Source organism: Haliaeetus albicilla, chromosome 6 (assembly GCF_947461875.1).
Source record: "Haliaeetus albicilla chromosome 6, bHalAlb1.1, whole genome shotgun sequence".
Classification (NCBI taxonomy): domain Eukaryota; kingdom Metazoa; phylum Chordata; class Aves; order Accipitriformes; family Accipitridae; genus Haliaeetus; species Haliaeetus albicilla.
The window spans coordinates 39,234,731-39,253,002 of NC_091488.1; the positions used below are offsets into that span (position 1 = coordinate 39,234,731).

The window sequence follows — 18,272 nt, forward strand, 5'->3', positions numbered from 1 at the left end:
CTTCTATACATCTGTACTGTAATACAAAACTATCATAACCTCAACTCCTTCCAAAGACCTTCCTCGGTGATATGCAGTACAAGTAGTATCAAGAGGATCTAGCACTGCATTGCTGCTTAGCAATTGCACAGTCTTGCTAGTGTGTGGTCCTGCTTTTGACTCCTGGTGGTCTTGGCTTATGATCTATTTTGAGCTATCTGCAGTTGGAGTTGTATGTCCATCATTCAAGATACCTGTGAGATCTACATAAAACAAACCACAAAAAAATGCAGGATTCTATTTCATGTGTTTACAGGTTTCTAACTCCAGTTAGGGAAGGTAGACAAGGAAATTTTCTCTGAAAAAGTCTGGGTTGATCTGAAAGTTTCCTGTGAATGTTTTGCAAGCTGCGATTTTGAAACATACTAAGTTTTTGAATGCAGATACAGTGGTACCTCTGGCACCCAGAAAACAGGAAACACTTTAGAAACTTTTTTCTTGAAGATTGGTGATCTGAAAGTGTACAGAATACAAATCTGAAGTCCCTGTAGAGCAAATGAAAGTGTGGAGTCAATATTTTGCTGATAAAACCAGAAAATATTAGACAACAGTAATTGACTTAAAAAACAATCACAAAACAATTCTCAGTAACCACTAACAGTGACATTAATATCTTGAAATACAAGAAGTATTTTCAATAGGAAAATTATTCTATGTAACTATGGATTTGCAACTATACTCACCTGATTTGCACATTGTAACGGATTAGCTAGCGTGTCTCAGGATCATATTATTACCCTCTGCTGGGTAGGACAAAGGTAAGACTTGTTTGAGCATGCCAGAAGCATTAAATGTGGCTGGTGTGCCCTATCAGCACTTCAATCAGACACACATGGAGGGAAGCGGGACTTCAAAATTTCTATACCTGTTCTTCTAAATTCTCATTTCAAGGATTAATCAGGAGTATCTTGGGTTAAAAAAAAAAAAAAAAAAAAAAGGCTTATGGTTTTAAATAAATGGATCTCTGTTACCTGTTCCTGATTTCAGTTTTAAATCATGGGTATAATCCGTCAGTGTAGTAATAATCACTTCAGGACTTTTTGCACAGAGCATTTGTAGATCTGATCCCCACTGGTGTACAGGCCCTCAGTTTTCAGTAGATCAAACTGATAGTAAACAACTTAATATTTGGGGATGGGGGGATTTTCACATATTTCCAATTAGCTGTTTCGTAGAAAATATTCAGTGGTGTAATAATGAAGTATCCATTACTCCAAGTACTTCATATGCCCTATATGAATATAAAGCCAAGAATTTAGCAGGGCCATGGGGGAAAAAGAGGCAGGTGCTTTCCTGTAGGCATTTATCCAGGATCATTGTGAAAGGTCTCAAGCCAGCAAGCTCTAGTTACTTCCCTGGGACTCTTTCCCACAGCTGATGCAGGAGTTTTTTCCTGATATTCATTCTGAATATAATTTTATGTATGATTTAGTACAAGAGAAGCCACTCAGACAGGAACATCTTTCCAGTGGTGACCTTGAAATAAAATCCCACATTGATTTGCACAATGGGAAGAGTTTTATGAGTGACAGACCAGAAGGATAGCATCCTTTTCTTAACAAAAATTTTAAATCTCTATAACTGCTTAGCAACAAGTTCCCAGGCTATACCAAGCTATAGAACAAATATACCCAACTTTTTTTTTTTTCATTATCTCAATTATTAGTCTCAGAACTGCTAAATACTTTAACATGGGTAGCAAAACAGCTGAAAACAAGGCTTGTTTCTTCCTGACTTATTAACATGAGGTAGGCTACCATCCAGGTGCTTCTGAGCACTACTACAATAGAGACAGTGGCAATCATCTTTTTCATAAATGAATCCCTTTTATTCCTAGAAACACACACACAAAAAGTTAAGTCTTTCTCTATACCATTTAATATCTTTTTGAGCTTTAAACTTCCTATTTATTCAGGGCTATATTGCAAAGATGTGTTATTCAGATGAGCTGAGAACATACGCCTCCCTACATTTGTTGGACATATCATCCAGAGAAGAAATCCAGAAAAAGAAATCTAACCAAGTTTATCAGAATAATCTGTGTTTGTAGTATGTAGCTTGGATGTATCTTTCTTTAACAAAACAAGTGAGGTTTACCAAGGAGATAAGAAGCATTGAAAATTAGCATGTTAGCTATTATAAGCTTTTTAGAATGCTTATAACTTCAATCCAAATGTGCTTAATTTTCAGTATAAGAATAAGCTGCCAGTGAAGTTTGGATATCCAGTTTCTCTCAAGCCTGAGAGGAGTCAGAGATGAGGTATTTTGTTTGCTCCAACCATGAAAATTGTACATAAAAGCAATGAAGAAATGGTACAAAGTTTTGTTGAATGGATCAGTTCTGTGGGATTAATAAAAACTAAAGCAATCCCCTTTTAAATAATACAGTGTACACTGCAGAGTTTGTGACACACAGCCTGTGACAATACATGGAGTGTTGATGTAAAACTGAGCAAGTAAATCTGCTTCAAAGCTGCTAGGGAACTGGCCTGACATTCAGATGTGCTGAGAAATTCATAATTCTCATTTGGCTAGACCCAGCTCTGCTCTCACTTATACGGGTTTAAATCAGGGATAACATTCACTGAAGTTGAGTGACACTGCAACCCAAAAAAAGGGAGCAAAAGCCTGAAATGTGTTCATTGATATGCACTTGAACAAAGTCGGACTCATTGCAACAATGGAATTCATTTTCTGACTGCTTTAAATATACATTTCTTTAAAACAAAAGATTTTGTCAAAAATCTCAGTTTGTGGCAAGAAAGTCTGAGCTGGTGACAAGAGAGCGAGGAACACATTTGCTGAAAGATCTGAGGAGTCCTATGCCATCTCACCTTGTCAAATTCACATTCTTCTTCCATGTCGCAGACACACTGATCTTGATGAAGATGATGATGTTAAACAGGAGTATGAGTGCTACTGGCAAGAGGAACGACCACAACATGGGCTTTTGCACACTGAAATTCTGATTTTGATCCAGTGCTGCAAGCCAGCAACTTTTAACATAAAGAGAGGCCATTTCAGAAGATTTGTTAGACACATTATTCAGAATACCAAAACAAAACAAAATAATATTCCACTTTTCATCCTGAAAGATCTCATAGGGCTTTCTAGGCCTTGTTAACCTATTTCTGAAAGGCAACCATTCCTTGAGAACTGAGGTCTTTCAATCATGCTTCTCTTTCTCTGGGGAATGCAAAATGATTTATCAAACAAATTGCATAGAGAAATACAGTAAGGTGCAATATAACTAGGTATCTGGCCACCAAATGCAAGTTTATCTTTAGGGTGTATATATTTTAATAGAGCTAAAGAGTAATAGGGGAGACATAATGGACAAAGGTTGAAACAAAAACAGGGGCAACTTCAGAAGGGCAGGGTTATCCTGCAATAAGCTTTACCTCTCTTTTTTCATTGCCAAATAATCTCAAGTTAGAAGTCAACGCTCCCTAAATGAGTGTCATAAGATAGCCACCATGTGGAAGGGGGTTGTATTTATGTTTCCAAAGGAAGTCTACCTTTGTTCTGCATCATCCACTATCACCAAGGTGCGTTGTAAGCCTGATAGCCTGCTGTGGTATGTGGGCACTAAAATGAATACCGATACCAAAAACATAGGGTAAATAGGGATACAGTTATGTTGGCCAGAAAGATTTTAAATAAATGGGAGGATTAAGTTTAGGTACTGAAATGCTGTTATGCACTTAAATGAGGTCTTGAATTTCAGCTAGGCTAAGAGCATCTACAGCTTCCATTTAAGTCACAGGGGATCTTGGAGGAGAATTCAAGGCAGATGTGGATCCAGTACCCTAAATCCTTAGTGAGGAGAAACTGCAATTCCTTATAGTGAATGTTTAGCGTGAGTGGAGAGTTTTGCTTTCTTTTAAGTACTTAGATATACAAAATAGTATACCAACAATAAATCTAGAATTGTATTAATAATAAGCCATCACAAAAGGTGTGGGATAGCAAGTATTGTAATAATACATTAACTTACAATTCTTTCTGTTGGTGGTTTAAAGCTATTCCTTCTCTGTAAGTAGGTCCAAGTGTTATTGCAACTACTACAGCAGGGATTCCTAACTAATAGGAGAGACACTAGCAATTTATTGTTCGGTTGCATAGGCGTACCTCCCTTCCACACAGATAACTTCTTGCCTCCTAAAATGCATAGATTTTAAGAGCTCTGTTTCATCTGCCTTGCACCAAGCTAAGTGGGTTTTCTATAGCCCAGAGAAAAGGCAGGACTGAGGGTTGCGAGCACTGTTTTTCTGAGGACAGCTCATGTCCATGACTTGCTGATTTTTGCCATTAAAGAGCTTCAGCGCAACTTCCAGCGCCAACACCAATGGTGACAGAGCAAACTCCTTCCTGTGCTGTAGCTACCTCCCTCATCACAGCTGTGCAACCCTACCCGCTTGTCAGCAGTGAGAAAATAATTTAAGAAAATTCTGCACCAAGCACCATTATATTTCATGCCAGCTTGATGCAGAGTGTAACTTTTGCCCCCTCGAGAAGCGTGGCAGCGTGGGCTTGCCTCCTTGATGCCTTTGCTTTGCTTCCTCTCTTCCATGTCTCCTGCCTACCTGTTCGCTAAGCAGCACATCTCATTGGAAGAAGCCTCCCGCACAAGTTTTTATCTGAGAAATAAACATGCTTCTTAAAAGTCTGTTCCTCCTTCAGCTCTAACAGAGATCTTATAGACTGCCAAGTATTTGCTGTGCTCTCAAAGTAGATCTGAAAAGTTGTGAGTCAGAATCATGCTATTTTGGACATGTGTAACTAGTCACAGGACACAGTCGAGAACCTAACGCTGTGCTATCGTGCGAATATACATGGAGCACAGTGATGTGTAGCCAGACAGCTTTTGCTGAACATTTTCTGGCTTGCACATGCAGTCCAAATTCTAAAAATTTTAGAGGAATTTCCTCTACCTCCACCCAAATGCAAAACATAATAATGAAACAATCAGGATCTAAAACTGCTTGGTAGATGCCATCAGAAACAACATACCACACAAGCTGCATACACAACGTGGAAAAGGCAGGTATTCCTGTACACTGTATTAGAAGAGTTTCTTGAAGGAGGCTGAGATTTTTATTTTACCTAGTGGGCATCCATCTGCGTTCTTCAGTCCTCCAGGTAGTTCCCTTTCAGCTTGCCGTATTGCTGCTAGCTGTTGTATTGACTTAAGAATGTGCTCTTTGCTTATTAATAAATAATATGTAACAAATAATGTCAGTCACTCCTTGCTTTTGGATGTGTGCAAGGCTCTGGCTGAGGTCATGAGGAATCTCAGAGATATGTAAATGAAAAATTTGAGTCCATATATGCAACCACTGTACCTGAAAGGTTTTTACTTAGTTGACAGAAACAGATTGTTGAATGCCTTGATGACTGTGAAAATTTCTCCTGCACACAACATCTATGTTGCTGTGCCAGTGAACAAGCTATCAGTTTCAGTGCCGTTATCAGGACAATGAAAACAAGCTCAGTTTATGCAAGTAGTGTGAGCAGTAACAGGAGATTATTTATTAAATCACGTTGTGCTAAAACAGAGACACTGATTATGATTGCTCTCTACTGATCTCCTATCTTTACAACTCTCCCTGAATGTACTATGTACTGATACTTTGGTAAGAGTTGCCATATATACGACTTTAAATCTTACCCCAACCGATCACTAACATGGTTATGAGGAAGAGTCCAGGCAGGGGCTTCATGGCTCTAAGCAGCAGTAAGTACAACTGTGCCAAATTGAGTGCTGTCCATATAAATGTCACCGACAAAAAGTAGCGCAGTTGGACAGCCACAGCCGTACACCAGGAGTCTGCGGGAGGATCTACATGTCAGATGTGAGTAAGGTGTTACTGGCGGTATCATAAGGAAGGTATTGCTGGCAGTAGCTGGTGGTATCGCTGCTGTGATTCCTGGCATTTTGATTTCCAATTCCAGAGATGAAGATGATGTTAAAAATGAGCATAGAGAAATAGAGACTCACTAATATCCACGTTACAGGTGACTTCGGAGTTTTACTATTGGTAGGAATACATATAGGAGAAAAAAGTAGAGCAAAGTAAGAGAAATTGTAAAATATTTCCTCATTTCCATTGATACTAAAAGCAAGCTAGAGTGTGCAGTCTTTAATACAGAGTGAAAACAAAGCAATAACTTGTTTGCAGAATTCTACACCGTCATTACTCTCAGACAACTTACCAAGTCCATCAGTTTTGTCTGATTTCAACTAGAACAGAGAATACCCAGCAACTTTTAGGACTGGGCCTTTTCCAACAGCAGTTGGGATGCATTTTCTTTTTTCCACTCTGCTCTTTTTAGAATCTTCAGTGTTAAGAGGTGAAATAGCATAAGACAAGTATTTCTAAACACTCTTCAAGGTACAAGAGAATAATAATCCTCCACTTCCAAATGCTGTCTTGCAAATGCATTTAAAAGGCAGAGTCTGGAAGCTCCTACAATCTTAAATACATTGACCTTGACAGATTGCTTCAAATCTACATTAGTGCAAGCAGGACGAGAAACATGCATTCATCTACAATAACTGCAACTCTGTTGGCATGACTTTGCTCCTTGTGCAAGGGGAAATCACATGACACCATTAATCACAGGCACATCCATCAAGGAAGTTTGCTGCAATTGCATTTAAGTCACTCACAATAAAACTGTAGTACAAGCAGTGTGCATAACACACATTGCTGTATAGTCACAGTGCTTTGAAATCAACTGTTCTCTACAGACGTTTTATAAACAGAAGGCAATAGAGTGTAGAAACTATCAAACAGGCAACAGAAAGCAGGGTAACATCTAAGTAGGACAGCAAGAAGAGAACCTGAGGAAAAACATATATGTGTTTACGTGAATGCTAAAAGTCTAGGCGATAAGACAGTGGACTGAAACGACTAGCTTTGAATGAAGACACCAACGTAACAGGCATATTGGTAACTGGCTAGAAGATAACTGATTAGACATTGTAATACCAGGGTACAGGGCATACAGGAAAATAAAAAGAAGGTCATGCAGGTGGTGGAATACTGTTACACATTTTTAAAGCCTGGTATTTACTGAGAGTAATGAACTAAACACTTCAACACATAGCACGGATCAGCGTAGCAATAATACAGTGCTGGGTCTGTGTTGTCAACTGCCGGGCCAGGGTAGTAACAGAGACATCAGCGAGGCAGCAGGGGACGTGAAATGCAACAGAAATGGCAGACTGCCCTCACCCCGTGTAGATGTGGCATCTGGAGATACTAATAAGAATTGCTAGAAGTGCTGGTTGGGTCCAGTTTGAGACAGTTAGCACTTAATGGGTAGAGCGTAAATGTCTGTACTATCTTAAAGGTCTAAACACAAAAAAAGGTGAGGCACTGGCTGTGTGTTATATGAAGGTATAGCTAGGTAACAATAAGACTTGAAGAAACGGAAAATCTGCTAATCATCAGAAGAATTTCCTTTTTACGCTATGGAGACCAACTAAACAGTGTATCAAGTCATCCCTTTCGTATTCCAGCCACTGAATAGCTTAAATGAATAACTTCAATAACTGAATTGTTCTCAAATTGCTTATGTTGGGAAGCTATCAAAATCAAGGTTAATTCAATCATGCAGCTTTGAAGTGTTTGTGAAGCTTGGAACGGTAGGAAAGAAAGGTGAATGCGTTGCATAGGGAGGAAGGAAATTTGCATTTATAATTACTGGAGAAGATATTATTTGACTTGAAAACATCTGAATATGCACCATGAACAAACAGCAGATCGTGAACGCCCGTTCTCACTATTCTTACTTCTGACTTCTAGCACGACCTTATATGCAAAGTAAATATTTGTATTTAGGAGGACTAACATCCTTTTAAAGCTGGGCTCCGGATCCCTACCACGAACACCTCCTCCTCCCTTCTCCTGGCATTCCCCTTGCCCCCCCCAGCTGCCCCAAGCTCACTAGATGGCAGCACCACAGCGCGGCTCCTCACAAAATCCCAAATTACTAAGAGCCCCACAATAACCTTATGTTGCAACCTTGTGGGGTATCTTCTTAGTATTAGAATAGCTGCTACTAATACTATGTATTACTTTAGAGAAGATTTGGCTTTTGAACCATTTAGTGAAGGCTATGTACTGGGAAAATACAATGTTGAGTTCAAGGGTTTCCCATCAAAGGATCCAGGCAGGAGAAGCATTCAATAGTCAAGCAAAAATACATGATGAAAGGAACTTCTCTTATTTAAAGGGACCGTAGCTGGTTTCTTTTTTCTTTTTTCTTTTTTTTTTTTCATCTGGGACTAGTGATAAGGAAACAAAGCGCAGAAGCAGGAGAAAAGCAGTCACTGTCTGTAAGGTGCTTAGCCACATTCAGCTCTCCATGTTTTCTACATATGGCAGAGCTAAGCCTTAAAGCAAGGCTTAGGCGTTCATGGGTTTTATCAGGAAGAGTTTATCATTCATACAAAAGAGTTTGAATTTGAATTCTTGAGGGACAGAACTGTTTCATCCATGTTCAGCTGATCATAGGACTGAAAGGAAAGGCTTCGCTCTTAATCCTTCCTAATGTGTTAGTGTCAGCATCACCTCATTCCCTCATGCCAGTCTTCTCCAAATCCCTTTCACTTTCTCACTGATTTGGTATCCTGGGCCAGCATTGGCTCCATTCAGAGGCATTTGCTGGGAACTGGTAACCTGACTGAGGAAAATGCAGGCCAGTTAAGAAATATGAGATGGGATGCTGTGTTCAGGCAAACCCAAGCAAAATAAAATAATCACCATTGGAAATTCAGGCCATTTGCAAAGCAGGCATATGCCAGGAATGCCAATGAAAAAGGCTTTGGTCATTCATTTTGCTTTCTGCAGAGTTTTAAGAAAAGTAACACGCATATATATTTCCTGCCTCAATTTCCTAACACTTTTTTTCTTCTTGGGACGATGCAGAATCTCAGACACTGTTTAAATAGTAATTTAAGATTACTTGTGATGCTAGGGAGTCCAGGTTTTCATTACAATTCAGAATTTTGGGAAGTTCTAAAGTAGGAGTTCTCCCTTTCTGGAGCACATCCAGATTGCCATTGAAGTGTTACCTGTAATTTTGTAAAAGCCGAAAGGTATGCATTGAGTACAGAAGCGCTCACAGGCACATGATCTCATTGGGAATTAAAACTGTACTGTGGGTGTGACATCTGATCCAGTGTTATTTTCTGTTTGCATCTAAAATATTTGTCTTTCAGTGTTAAGAGGGACCATGAATTATTTAAGTAGTTATTGTTCTTTTTAGAACATGTGTTTTATACTCAAATACGTAAACTTGTCAGAGTGGCTGACATTATTCATGCCAAATTCAGATAGGTTTAGTTATGCTAGAGCTGCAGAAACACATCTTTTAAATGGGAGGCACAGGCATCAGCACTGAGCTATCAGGAAGACTTTTTATCATGTCTTGAAAAACATAGCTTATATGTTGTAAAAGAAATGCGAAAGAGCATGTGGAGCAGCCATGCAACGCTTACTCCTCTGCAAGCTTTCTGAAAGCTGAGACAGTTCATGGAACCACAGTTGATGGAAAGCATCCTGAATCCTAATGCTAAATAGTAGGATATAAATAGATTATTTTTCAATCAAAAGGCTGTTCAGGAGCAGGTATTAACTGACTCACAGCCCAGCCCCAGACAGGCGCAGATAGGACTTGGTGTGCATACCTTAAATTCTCTGCATTTGGGGTAGAAAGCTGTGTGGAAAGGTTTGCGCTCCTGCTGCCTGACCTATGCTTTTCTGGCTTCAAACACTGACCTCTCTTCTGGTCTAATAATCTGACATCTTTCACAAACCTTACATTTACTTTTGGGAAGTAGAAGTGAAAGGAAAGAAACACATACCATTCACTATCAGGTTTGCATTTCTCTTTGGATTTGCCATATTTACCCACTATAATCCATTCAAAAGTAAAGGTTTTTATAATGCATTCAGAAATGTTCACTGTGCAAGTACTGGCTTCACAGAAATTAACTGCACAGAAGGAAAAAAACCCCTATCCAGATCAAATATTTTTAGTACAAGGACCAATTTTCAAAGATAAAATAGTATTGAGACAATAGAAGCTCATTGAACCTTTTGCCCTAAAGGAAATAAAACCAGTTGGGTAATTCTTGTCTAAACCCAAGGTGCTGAGCTGCTAAAAGTGATATTTATGGAGTCACTGAAACCCTAAAAGCCCATATGTTTTGCCATCTCTCCTATTTTCACTGCCTTGCTCCTAGAAAATTTGTAAAAGATTATAAAGCTTCACTACCAGAGTCTTGTTACCTAGGCAGAAGTCAGATTTGGTAACCTAATGCCACAGAAGATGGCAGGGGGCAAAAATACACATTTGTTCCAAATGGGGTTTGGACAATTAATGGGGGATGGTCCTTTGGTGAGTCTGAAGCATGATGGGTTGGATGTGGCTTCTGGCACAGGGAGTCGCTACCCTGCTGCCTGCTGGAACGGGATGGGGTGGCCAACGCAAACCCCATGCCTTGTCCAAGCACCTGGTGCTGGCTACATCTAAAGGCAGGATGATGACCTCAGTGGAACCATGGCCTGACCCAGTACAGCAGCATAGAGCATTCTCATGTCATAGCATACCACTACAACTTAACAGAAATATACCTTGCAATGCTGCAAACACTTGAAAAAAGTACTGCAACACACAGACAGAAGATTTTTGCTTGGTCTTAGGACTTGCAACATCCTGGTTTTGCTAACTTTTTCTAATTTGGACCACATTTCAGATGACTGTGTCCCATTAGCAGGACTGAGTCAAAGACACATACTTATGGTGGGGGTCCTGAGGGGGGCTCAGGAGACCTGGAGTGTTCTCCATGTTCTGGCACGGGTTTCTTTGCCAAGTCACGTAACTTTCTGTGGGTCTGGTTTTCTATAGGGTCTCAGTTTCCCATGACACAATGATACTTTCCTTCTATAGAAATGAACATGGTTATGAACAAATAAGGACACCGTGACTCTGCAAAGATTAGGTCTGCCTTACAGCATCATACCTGAACCTCGCTTGCCAGGAGGTGATTAGCAGGGCGAGGTGTCTCAAAAATGTGAGGTGGCAGGAACCTCTGGAGGGCATCTAGACCAAACAGAGGCTCCATGTCCTCGCTGGGAAACATGTTCCAGTTACATGCTTCACTACCTTTCTAACCAAAACATTTCTCTTCATGCTCAATCTCAGCTTCTCAAACTGCAATTTATAACTGCTGCCCCTTGCTTTACTTTCTGTCCTTACCAAGAAGAGTTTAGATTCAATGGTCTTGGCAACTCGCGCTCAGTTAGCTGGAGGCTCGCTGTCCTCACAGCATCCTGCTGGACCCTCTCCAGCTTCTCCAGGTCTTTTTAGCCTGGGGTATATTAAGCACGTATTTCATGGTGGGGCCTCACCGGTGCCAGGAAGGGGAGGGTGATAGTGTCCGTCAACCTGTCTCCCTCCACATAGCACAGCTGCTCTGCCATGTTTGCGATGAACACATGCTGTTGGCTCATACGGAACTTGGCAGCCACGGTCACTCCCAGGTACTTTCCAGCGGGGCTGTTCCTCAGCCAGCAAGTTCCTGGTCCGTACCAATGTCCCTGGCATGGAGTTCGGCACTTGTCCTTGTTGGACACTGTGAGGTTTCTGTTGGCATGGTCCTCAGGTTTCTCAAGGTTCTTCTGCATCGAAGCTCTGCCATTAACTGTGTCAACAATACCTCCGCCCCATCCCAGGCTTAGTTTTGTCTGCAGATTTGCTGAGAGGGCATGCTGTGTCGTTGTTCAGGTCTCTCATAAAGGCATTAAATGATACTGGCCCTAGTATCGACCAGCAGGTTGCTCTACTTTTACAATATTCCAATCAAGTCACTGATTGAGCCAAGCCTTTGTGCTTGGCTGTTGAGTTAATTTTCAACCTGGTTAATGTTTCGTTCACCCAACCTGTACATCTTCACCTACCAAACAAGAATGCTGAGGGAGATGTTGTCAAAGGCATCTCTAAAATCAAGGTATATTACATTTGTTGCTCTCCTGTTGTCTACATAGCCAGTTATTTCATACAGAAGGCAGTCAGGTTGGTCAGACAGGATTTGCCCTTTGTAAATTCATGCTGTTCCAGATTATCTTTTTGTCTTCCACATGCATGGAAATAGACTCTAAGAGGATGTGCTTCATAATACTTCTAGGGGCTGAGGTAAGCCTGACTGGCTTATGGTTTCCCAGTCCTCCTTCTTGCCTTTCTTAAAGGTGGGCATAATGTTGGCCTTTTTTCAGTTCCCTGTGGCCTCCCTTGATCACCATAGGTGACAGATAGCAGCCCCACAGTGACGTTGGCCAGGTCTTTCAGCAGTCTTGAATGAATCCTGTCTAGACGCATGGATTTGAATACTTTTGTGGTGATCCTGCCTTCCTTCTGACAGATGAAAGCCAGGAATAAGTTGCTACATTCATGCATGAATACATATGCATTCATACATGAGTACCTATTCAAGCTTTATTTTTTATCTTTCTAGTTATTCAGGCCTTGATCTGAAAGTGTTTTGGGCTGGTTTATATACATATCTGTACTACTTGGGTTTGGACTTACTAAAGAGAGTCCATCTGAAATAAAATTGGTGCTTTTTTTTTTCCCACTGATGCAATTCTCAAATTATTGCAAATATTTTGACTTCAGTAGAATTGCTTCAGAATTACAAACAAACCCCCAAAGAAATCACAAGTAGGAAGAAAACCAGACCCTTTTTCATGATCTGTGAAGGAAAGTAACCATGACGTAATGTACAAAAGGAATGAAATATGAGCCAAGTGGAAATTTTCCATCACCCTTGGAACAAAAGTAATTGGTTTACAAAAGTTGTCTACCCTATATGCCCTGCTGTATCCTGCTGGCAATAAACCAGATCACCTCCTCTATACCCCTGACACCCGACTGCACTTCCTTCCAGCTTCCCCATCACCTTTAGCACTATGTTCCCACGCCCTTTATACTGCATCATGCCTCAGCTCCCCCCGCAACCTCTGTGTCCTACATCCGTCTTTAGATTCCCAACACATAAAATACACACCTTTATTTGGTTAGCTGGTGGAGAGGAGACAAATGTCATGGGTAGTTTAGAGCTATGCATCTTAGTGGCTAGACTGGATTGACTGCCCACGTGGCCCCCACCTCCCCACTACCAGCATAAGTCTCCTTGCCTTTTTCTCAGTGAGATATTTACAGGGTTGGTCTTCTGTACCCAAATAGTGACATGTGCAAAACTCATAGGATGTCGAGACCTTTAAGATCTGCAACCATCTAGTGAATTTGGTTGAAACTGGTCAGCAAGTCAAAGTTACCCTGAAGGTGGAACAACAGAGAGGTGGGCAGTATAAACATTCCTCAGGAAAACAGAGTAAAATTCAGATTTTGTAAATGCATTAATGTTTGCTATTATTTCAAGTTAATGATGCCTGTCCAAACATTCCTACTCATGTGTTTTAATAATCACAGTTATTAAAATCTATTCTTTAAGGCAATTCACAGCAAATCAAATGCAGAATACCAGAGGAGTGAACATAGGGAATTATAGACTCATCATCATGGTTTGTTCCCAGTGCTGAAAACCCAGCCATGATTATTTTATTTAAGCCAACGTCTCTGAAACGTATTGCCCAAATGTTCCAATCCATCATGAACCCATCCAATCTGTCATTGTCTGTTGGACGTGTTACCCATCCTATCATAAGGGAAATGACATGGGGGACCTGAAGTTTCCATCTACATAGCAGTCTTCACCAAGAATGTTTTCCTGGAAGCTGCAGATCTTTCGATGTCCTTCTGACCAAACACGTGAGGTCATTTGACAAAGGCACAGCTGACACATGACAGCCTATCCATGTGTCACACTGGCCACAGTGTTGGGTTGGAAAGCATGTGCTGGGGATCTTACCAGCTCTGAAGATGCCGTGGCTCACTGAGCCGGCACCCTTCTGGCGTTGGCTGGGAGAACCCGCTCCAGTTAGGGCAGTGCAGAGGTGCCATGCTGCGGTGGAGGGGACTGAAATGGGAGTCAACCAAGCCAGTGCTGTGCCAGGCGCAGGAAATTTGACTCATCCAAAACCAGTGCCAGTGGCAGCAGGAGCTGAGGACAGGCATTGTCCTGCAGGGTGCTGAGCTGGGTGGTGTTCCTTGAACACTGGCAGATCCAGACATGGCAATACTGGCCACTGACATCTGAATTGGATTTTCAAGTCACTGTGATCTTCAGACAGAGGAATTCAAACAAAGGCCAAATTGGCTAGAAACAGGCCACAGACAGTTGAAACCTGTAATGTCTTCCTCAGATACATCATTAATTTGAAAGAGCAACAGAAGTAGGTAAAGGATATGGCCTCACCTAGCAAGAAGAGCCACGTCACTGCTTGTGGATCCAACCCTGCTGAGCAAGTCTTGGCCAGGGGGGAAAGATCAGGGGCCTCCTGAAGCAAAGGGATTCCCAGAAATGTTGCCAGCTGCCCATGGTGCCTGGCTCGTACTGACCTATCTCACAAAGAGCTCCCACCCACTCCTCTGGGCACACGCGGGCTCCGTCCTGACAGGCATCACTGTTGAGGCAGGGGCACGGAGGTACCATGGATTCTGTAGTGTCTGTGTAAATAAAGAATCAAGATATTAAAATATTCATTAACACGTATGTAAAACCACATATCTACCTAATTTGATGAAGGAAAGAAAAAACGTGATTTATTTGAAGCTTCAACTAAAAAATGTATGTGACCCAGTCTTTCCCATTTACTTAGTCACTGGTCCCTCCTTGTCACTAAAACCAATGGCATGAATGTGGGGTTGATGGACCTCAGGCTCTGAAAGATGGGTCCAAGACCTGGGGGATCTCCACGGACCAAGGCTTCCTCACAGTCAATCTCACCTGGTCCCTAAGTGAAGGATGGAGTTGGAATCCTTTGCCATAAGGTTCATGGTGGAAATTGTGCACCTGTGCACTGGGTGCAGTATGGTATGGTATGGTATGCCTTGAAATAATGCAGAAAACCAGACTTGAGGGCTGCCGTTTGATCTGACATTTTAATGCCTGTGTTTTGAGACGCTGACAAATAGAGTAAAGCCAGAAAATTCAAAAGTAAACAGTGCTGTCAAGAACACATGTGCTATTGTATATTTCTAATGTTCTTGCTGAACCAAAAGATTGCCTAACTTCTTAGTCTTTAATGGAATTCATATAACTGGAAGATTATTGCAAAGGGGATGTGCCACGTGGCGGGGGTAATTCTGTTCTTGGCACGCATCACTCGGCTTTTGCTCATGTTGTTGCTATTTAACATTTGTGTTTCGGGCTGTCTCAGCTACATTACAGCCAGATGTCTATGATGACAGTGGAATAACATCTATGTGTCACTAGGTAATGTCTCCACTAGACATTAGCTTTTCAAAACACATTGTCTCTCCGTTGGAAATCTTACAGAATGGAAAGGAAAACTCCTCCAGCAATTGAGATCTGGGTGGCCCAAGCTACGCAGCTCCGGAGAACGGCTATATCTTGGGGACCCGGGTGCCCGGTTGGGCAGCTGTTGCCCCTTGCCCAGCAGCTCTGGCTCACCTGCCAGTCACAGGCATGTGGCACATGGGGCCACGTGGCAGAGGAGAGACAGCGGGGCTCAGCCGCTTGCTTTGGATTGGGAGCCTGGGAACGCACAGCATCTGGGAAACCTGCAGCACAGCTCCAAGCCTCGGTCTCACTTGGTGAATGCATGCCCAAAGCGGCCAGGCAGAAGGTGACGCGGCAGGGTAACCTGGCACGGAGGATCCCGAAGCCAGGGAAGGAGCGACGCTGCCCTGCAAGGGCACAGACCCCGGGCTGCCTCGGGTGGGAGCAGCGGCGGCCGCACTTCCACAGCCGGGCTGGGCTGTCGGGGTCTGGCTTTGGCACTGTTAGTCCCAGGCTGCAAAAGGAGCGTAAGGAAAGGGAAAGGTGAAAAGGAAGACAGGGCTGACACCCCTCTGAAAGCAGTAAAACAGAAAAGCTCAAAGCTGTGGGGTTAAAAAGTCCAGCGTTTACCCGTGGAGGTGCCGGCACAGCTGCCACGCAGCCCGGGCGGCGAAGGGCAGGCGCCAGCAAACAGCATCGGCCTTACCTTTGCCTTCCCCAAATGAGTCCCTCTGTCATAACAACGTGATGCTCGCAGGATCTGTTAATGTTAGTTGAAACTGTGGCTCTATTTAGTGCTTCTTGGTAACCTTTCTTAGCCTACTGTTCAAAGTCTCATGTACCATTGTAAAGCGGGTTTTTTTCACAGAGGGAAATACGTGTCTTTCACAAATATGAATTCCTGAGGTGACTAATGCAGTCATGTCTACCCCACACACAGTAAAACTCATCAGGCTCCAGTAATTGTGGCATTGGCTTAAAATCATGGGGTTCTTCTGGTTTTATTTTATGATTCAGAAAACATCTTCTTTTTATTTGTCCTTGGCTTTTAAGTTTTGCAGACATTAATCATCTCAAGAATCACATTGATTTTGACAGTATATATTTTTAAACTAAAACGAAATGATGCTTGCATAATAGTATGTCATCATGAACTGTTGGGGTTTTTTTTAATCAAACATCGTGGGAAATGTTAATGATAATACTTGTGGTTAAAGCTTGAATAAAGAACACTACCACTACGCACAACAAGCAGCGCATCAGATGGGCTTGGAGGTATTCTCCATCCCTGAAGTAGCTGCAGTTTAAATCCAGTTCCTAGCAGCTCGTTTGCCTGCAGTTGTGTAAATCCTAGGCATAAGCAGAGGTATCCCCAAGTTGCACTGAGAGTTAACTCCCATCTCATCTGGGTTTAGCTCCATCAAATCAAACAAAGCGCTGGGTATATACTTATATTAGCAAAGGTAGATAATTACTGATGGATGTTAAATAATTGCTGTTTACTTATGTGCCATTTCTTGTCCTTAGGTGTGTTCCCTCCCTACAAACATCCGATAAATCTCTTGACATAAATATAACCTAATGTATCCTCATATAAACTTTTCCCCAGGTTTCTTGGTCTGCAATCATATCTGACTCCCTGCTGGACAAGCAGCCAGGAGTATCTGATTCTTTCTATGAATTTTGAATATAGGTCCATGCGTAATTTTGTATCATGTCAATATAGTGAGTATTTTGCTGAGAGGAAACACTGACCAGTTTTCTCCTCCAAGTTTGCGCACAGAAGTGTCTTATGACGGATTGCATTGACCTGATTTTGGGGTATAGAATATGCAAACCAATATCTCTGATATTCTTTCAACAAATTTTTCTGTAATACAAGTTGTAATGAAAACATGAATAAGTAATATACAGCATGTTTTGCTTATATGCATACAAACATATAAACATAGGTAAAGATAAATATTTCCTCTTTAAAACATAATTTACTAACCTAGCGAGAAGTTTATTTTTGTCTTTTGAAAAATAAAACAGATTTCTACCAGAAGAGTAAGAAAATTTCAAGACATTTCTCAAAGCTCTATCAGAGGAATCATATACAGCGTAAACATGTTACAAGGAAAACAGTCTAGAGATTGTTTGTCATCCTATTCTGTTTTACAGCAGAATGCAAAGTTTGGGTTACTTCTTTAAACATCAGTGTAAGAAGAAAAACGTTTCCACCTAAGAATTGTACAGCATGGATGCAAACATGTTTATCAGCAATCATGTTTAAATACTTAAGGAAAGGAAAGAGAACCCAAAGAGTACAAATGGAGCTCAAATCAGGTAGAATTATATTTCTTACCTGTTTTAACCCTGAGGACAAACTGCCAAATACACAGCACCTAAAGGGTCACAGTCACTACACAACAGGTAATTCCAACCAATATGCTGTCCCAGTGGAGTGAAGGCATGTTGTGGTGCGGACTGTCTGCTCTGCTATAAAGTGGTATTATACATTCATAACCTTGTGATGGATAAACCATTAACTACTTGTCTAATGCTAAAACTTTAACCTTTTCTGTTCCCCTTAGGGAAAAAAAAAGGTTTGGTGGAGAAGTAGCACACCATTATTTCTATCATTTTCCACCCGATAAAACATTTCACTTATCAAGGCATTAAATGTCATGTCTTCTACTTGCTACAGGAAAATGTCCCAGCTCAGACACCCAGCTACATTTATACTGATAAGGGCTAGAGCCTATTATTTCAGTGCACAGCATGGCTCAAAGCCATGTCACCGAACCTCTCT

The 18,272-nt window shown here is 41.5% G+C and overlaps 1 protein-coding gene across 1 annotated transcript; it reads right to left on the reverse strand.

Annotated features, from left to right (window-relative positions):
* Positions 1-299: 299 nt before the first annotated feature.
* On the reverse strand, positions 300-17,934 carry ADGRG7 (adhesion G protein-coupled receptor G7). Its single transcript, XM_069784733.1, is given in 12 exon segments — positions 300-524; positions 1,725-1,872; positions 2,874-3,035; positions 4,037-4,118; positions 5,711-5,887; positions 5,890-6,166; positions 9,016-9,083; positions 9,086-9,124; positions 9,537-9,545; positions 9,924-10,068; positions 11,466-11,812; positions 17,826-17,934. Coding segments are annotated over 12 exon segments (1,788 nt in total).
* Positions 17,935-18,272: the final 338 nt, after the last annotated feature.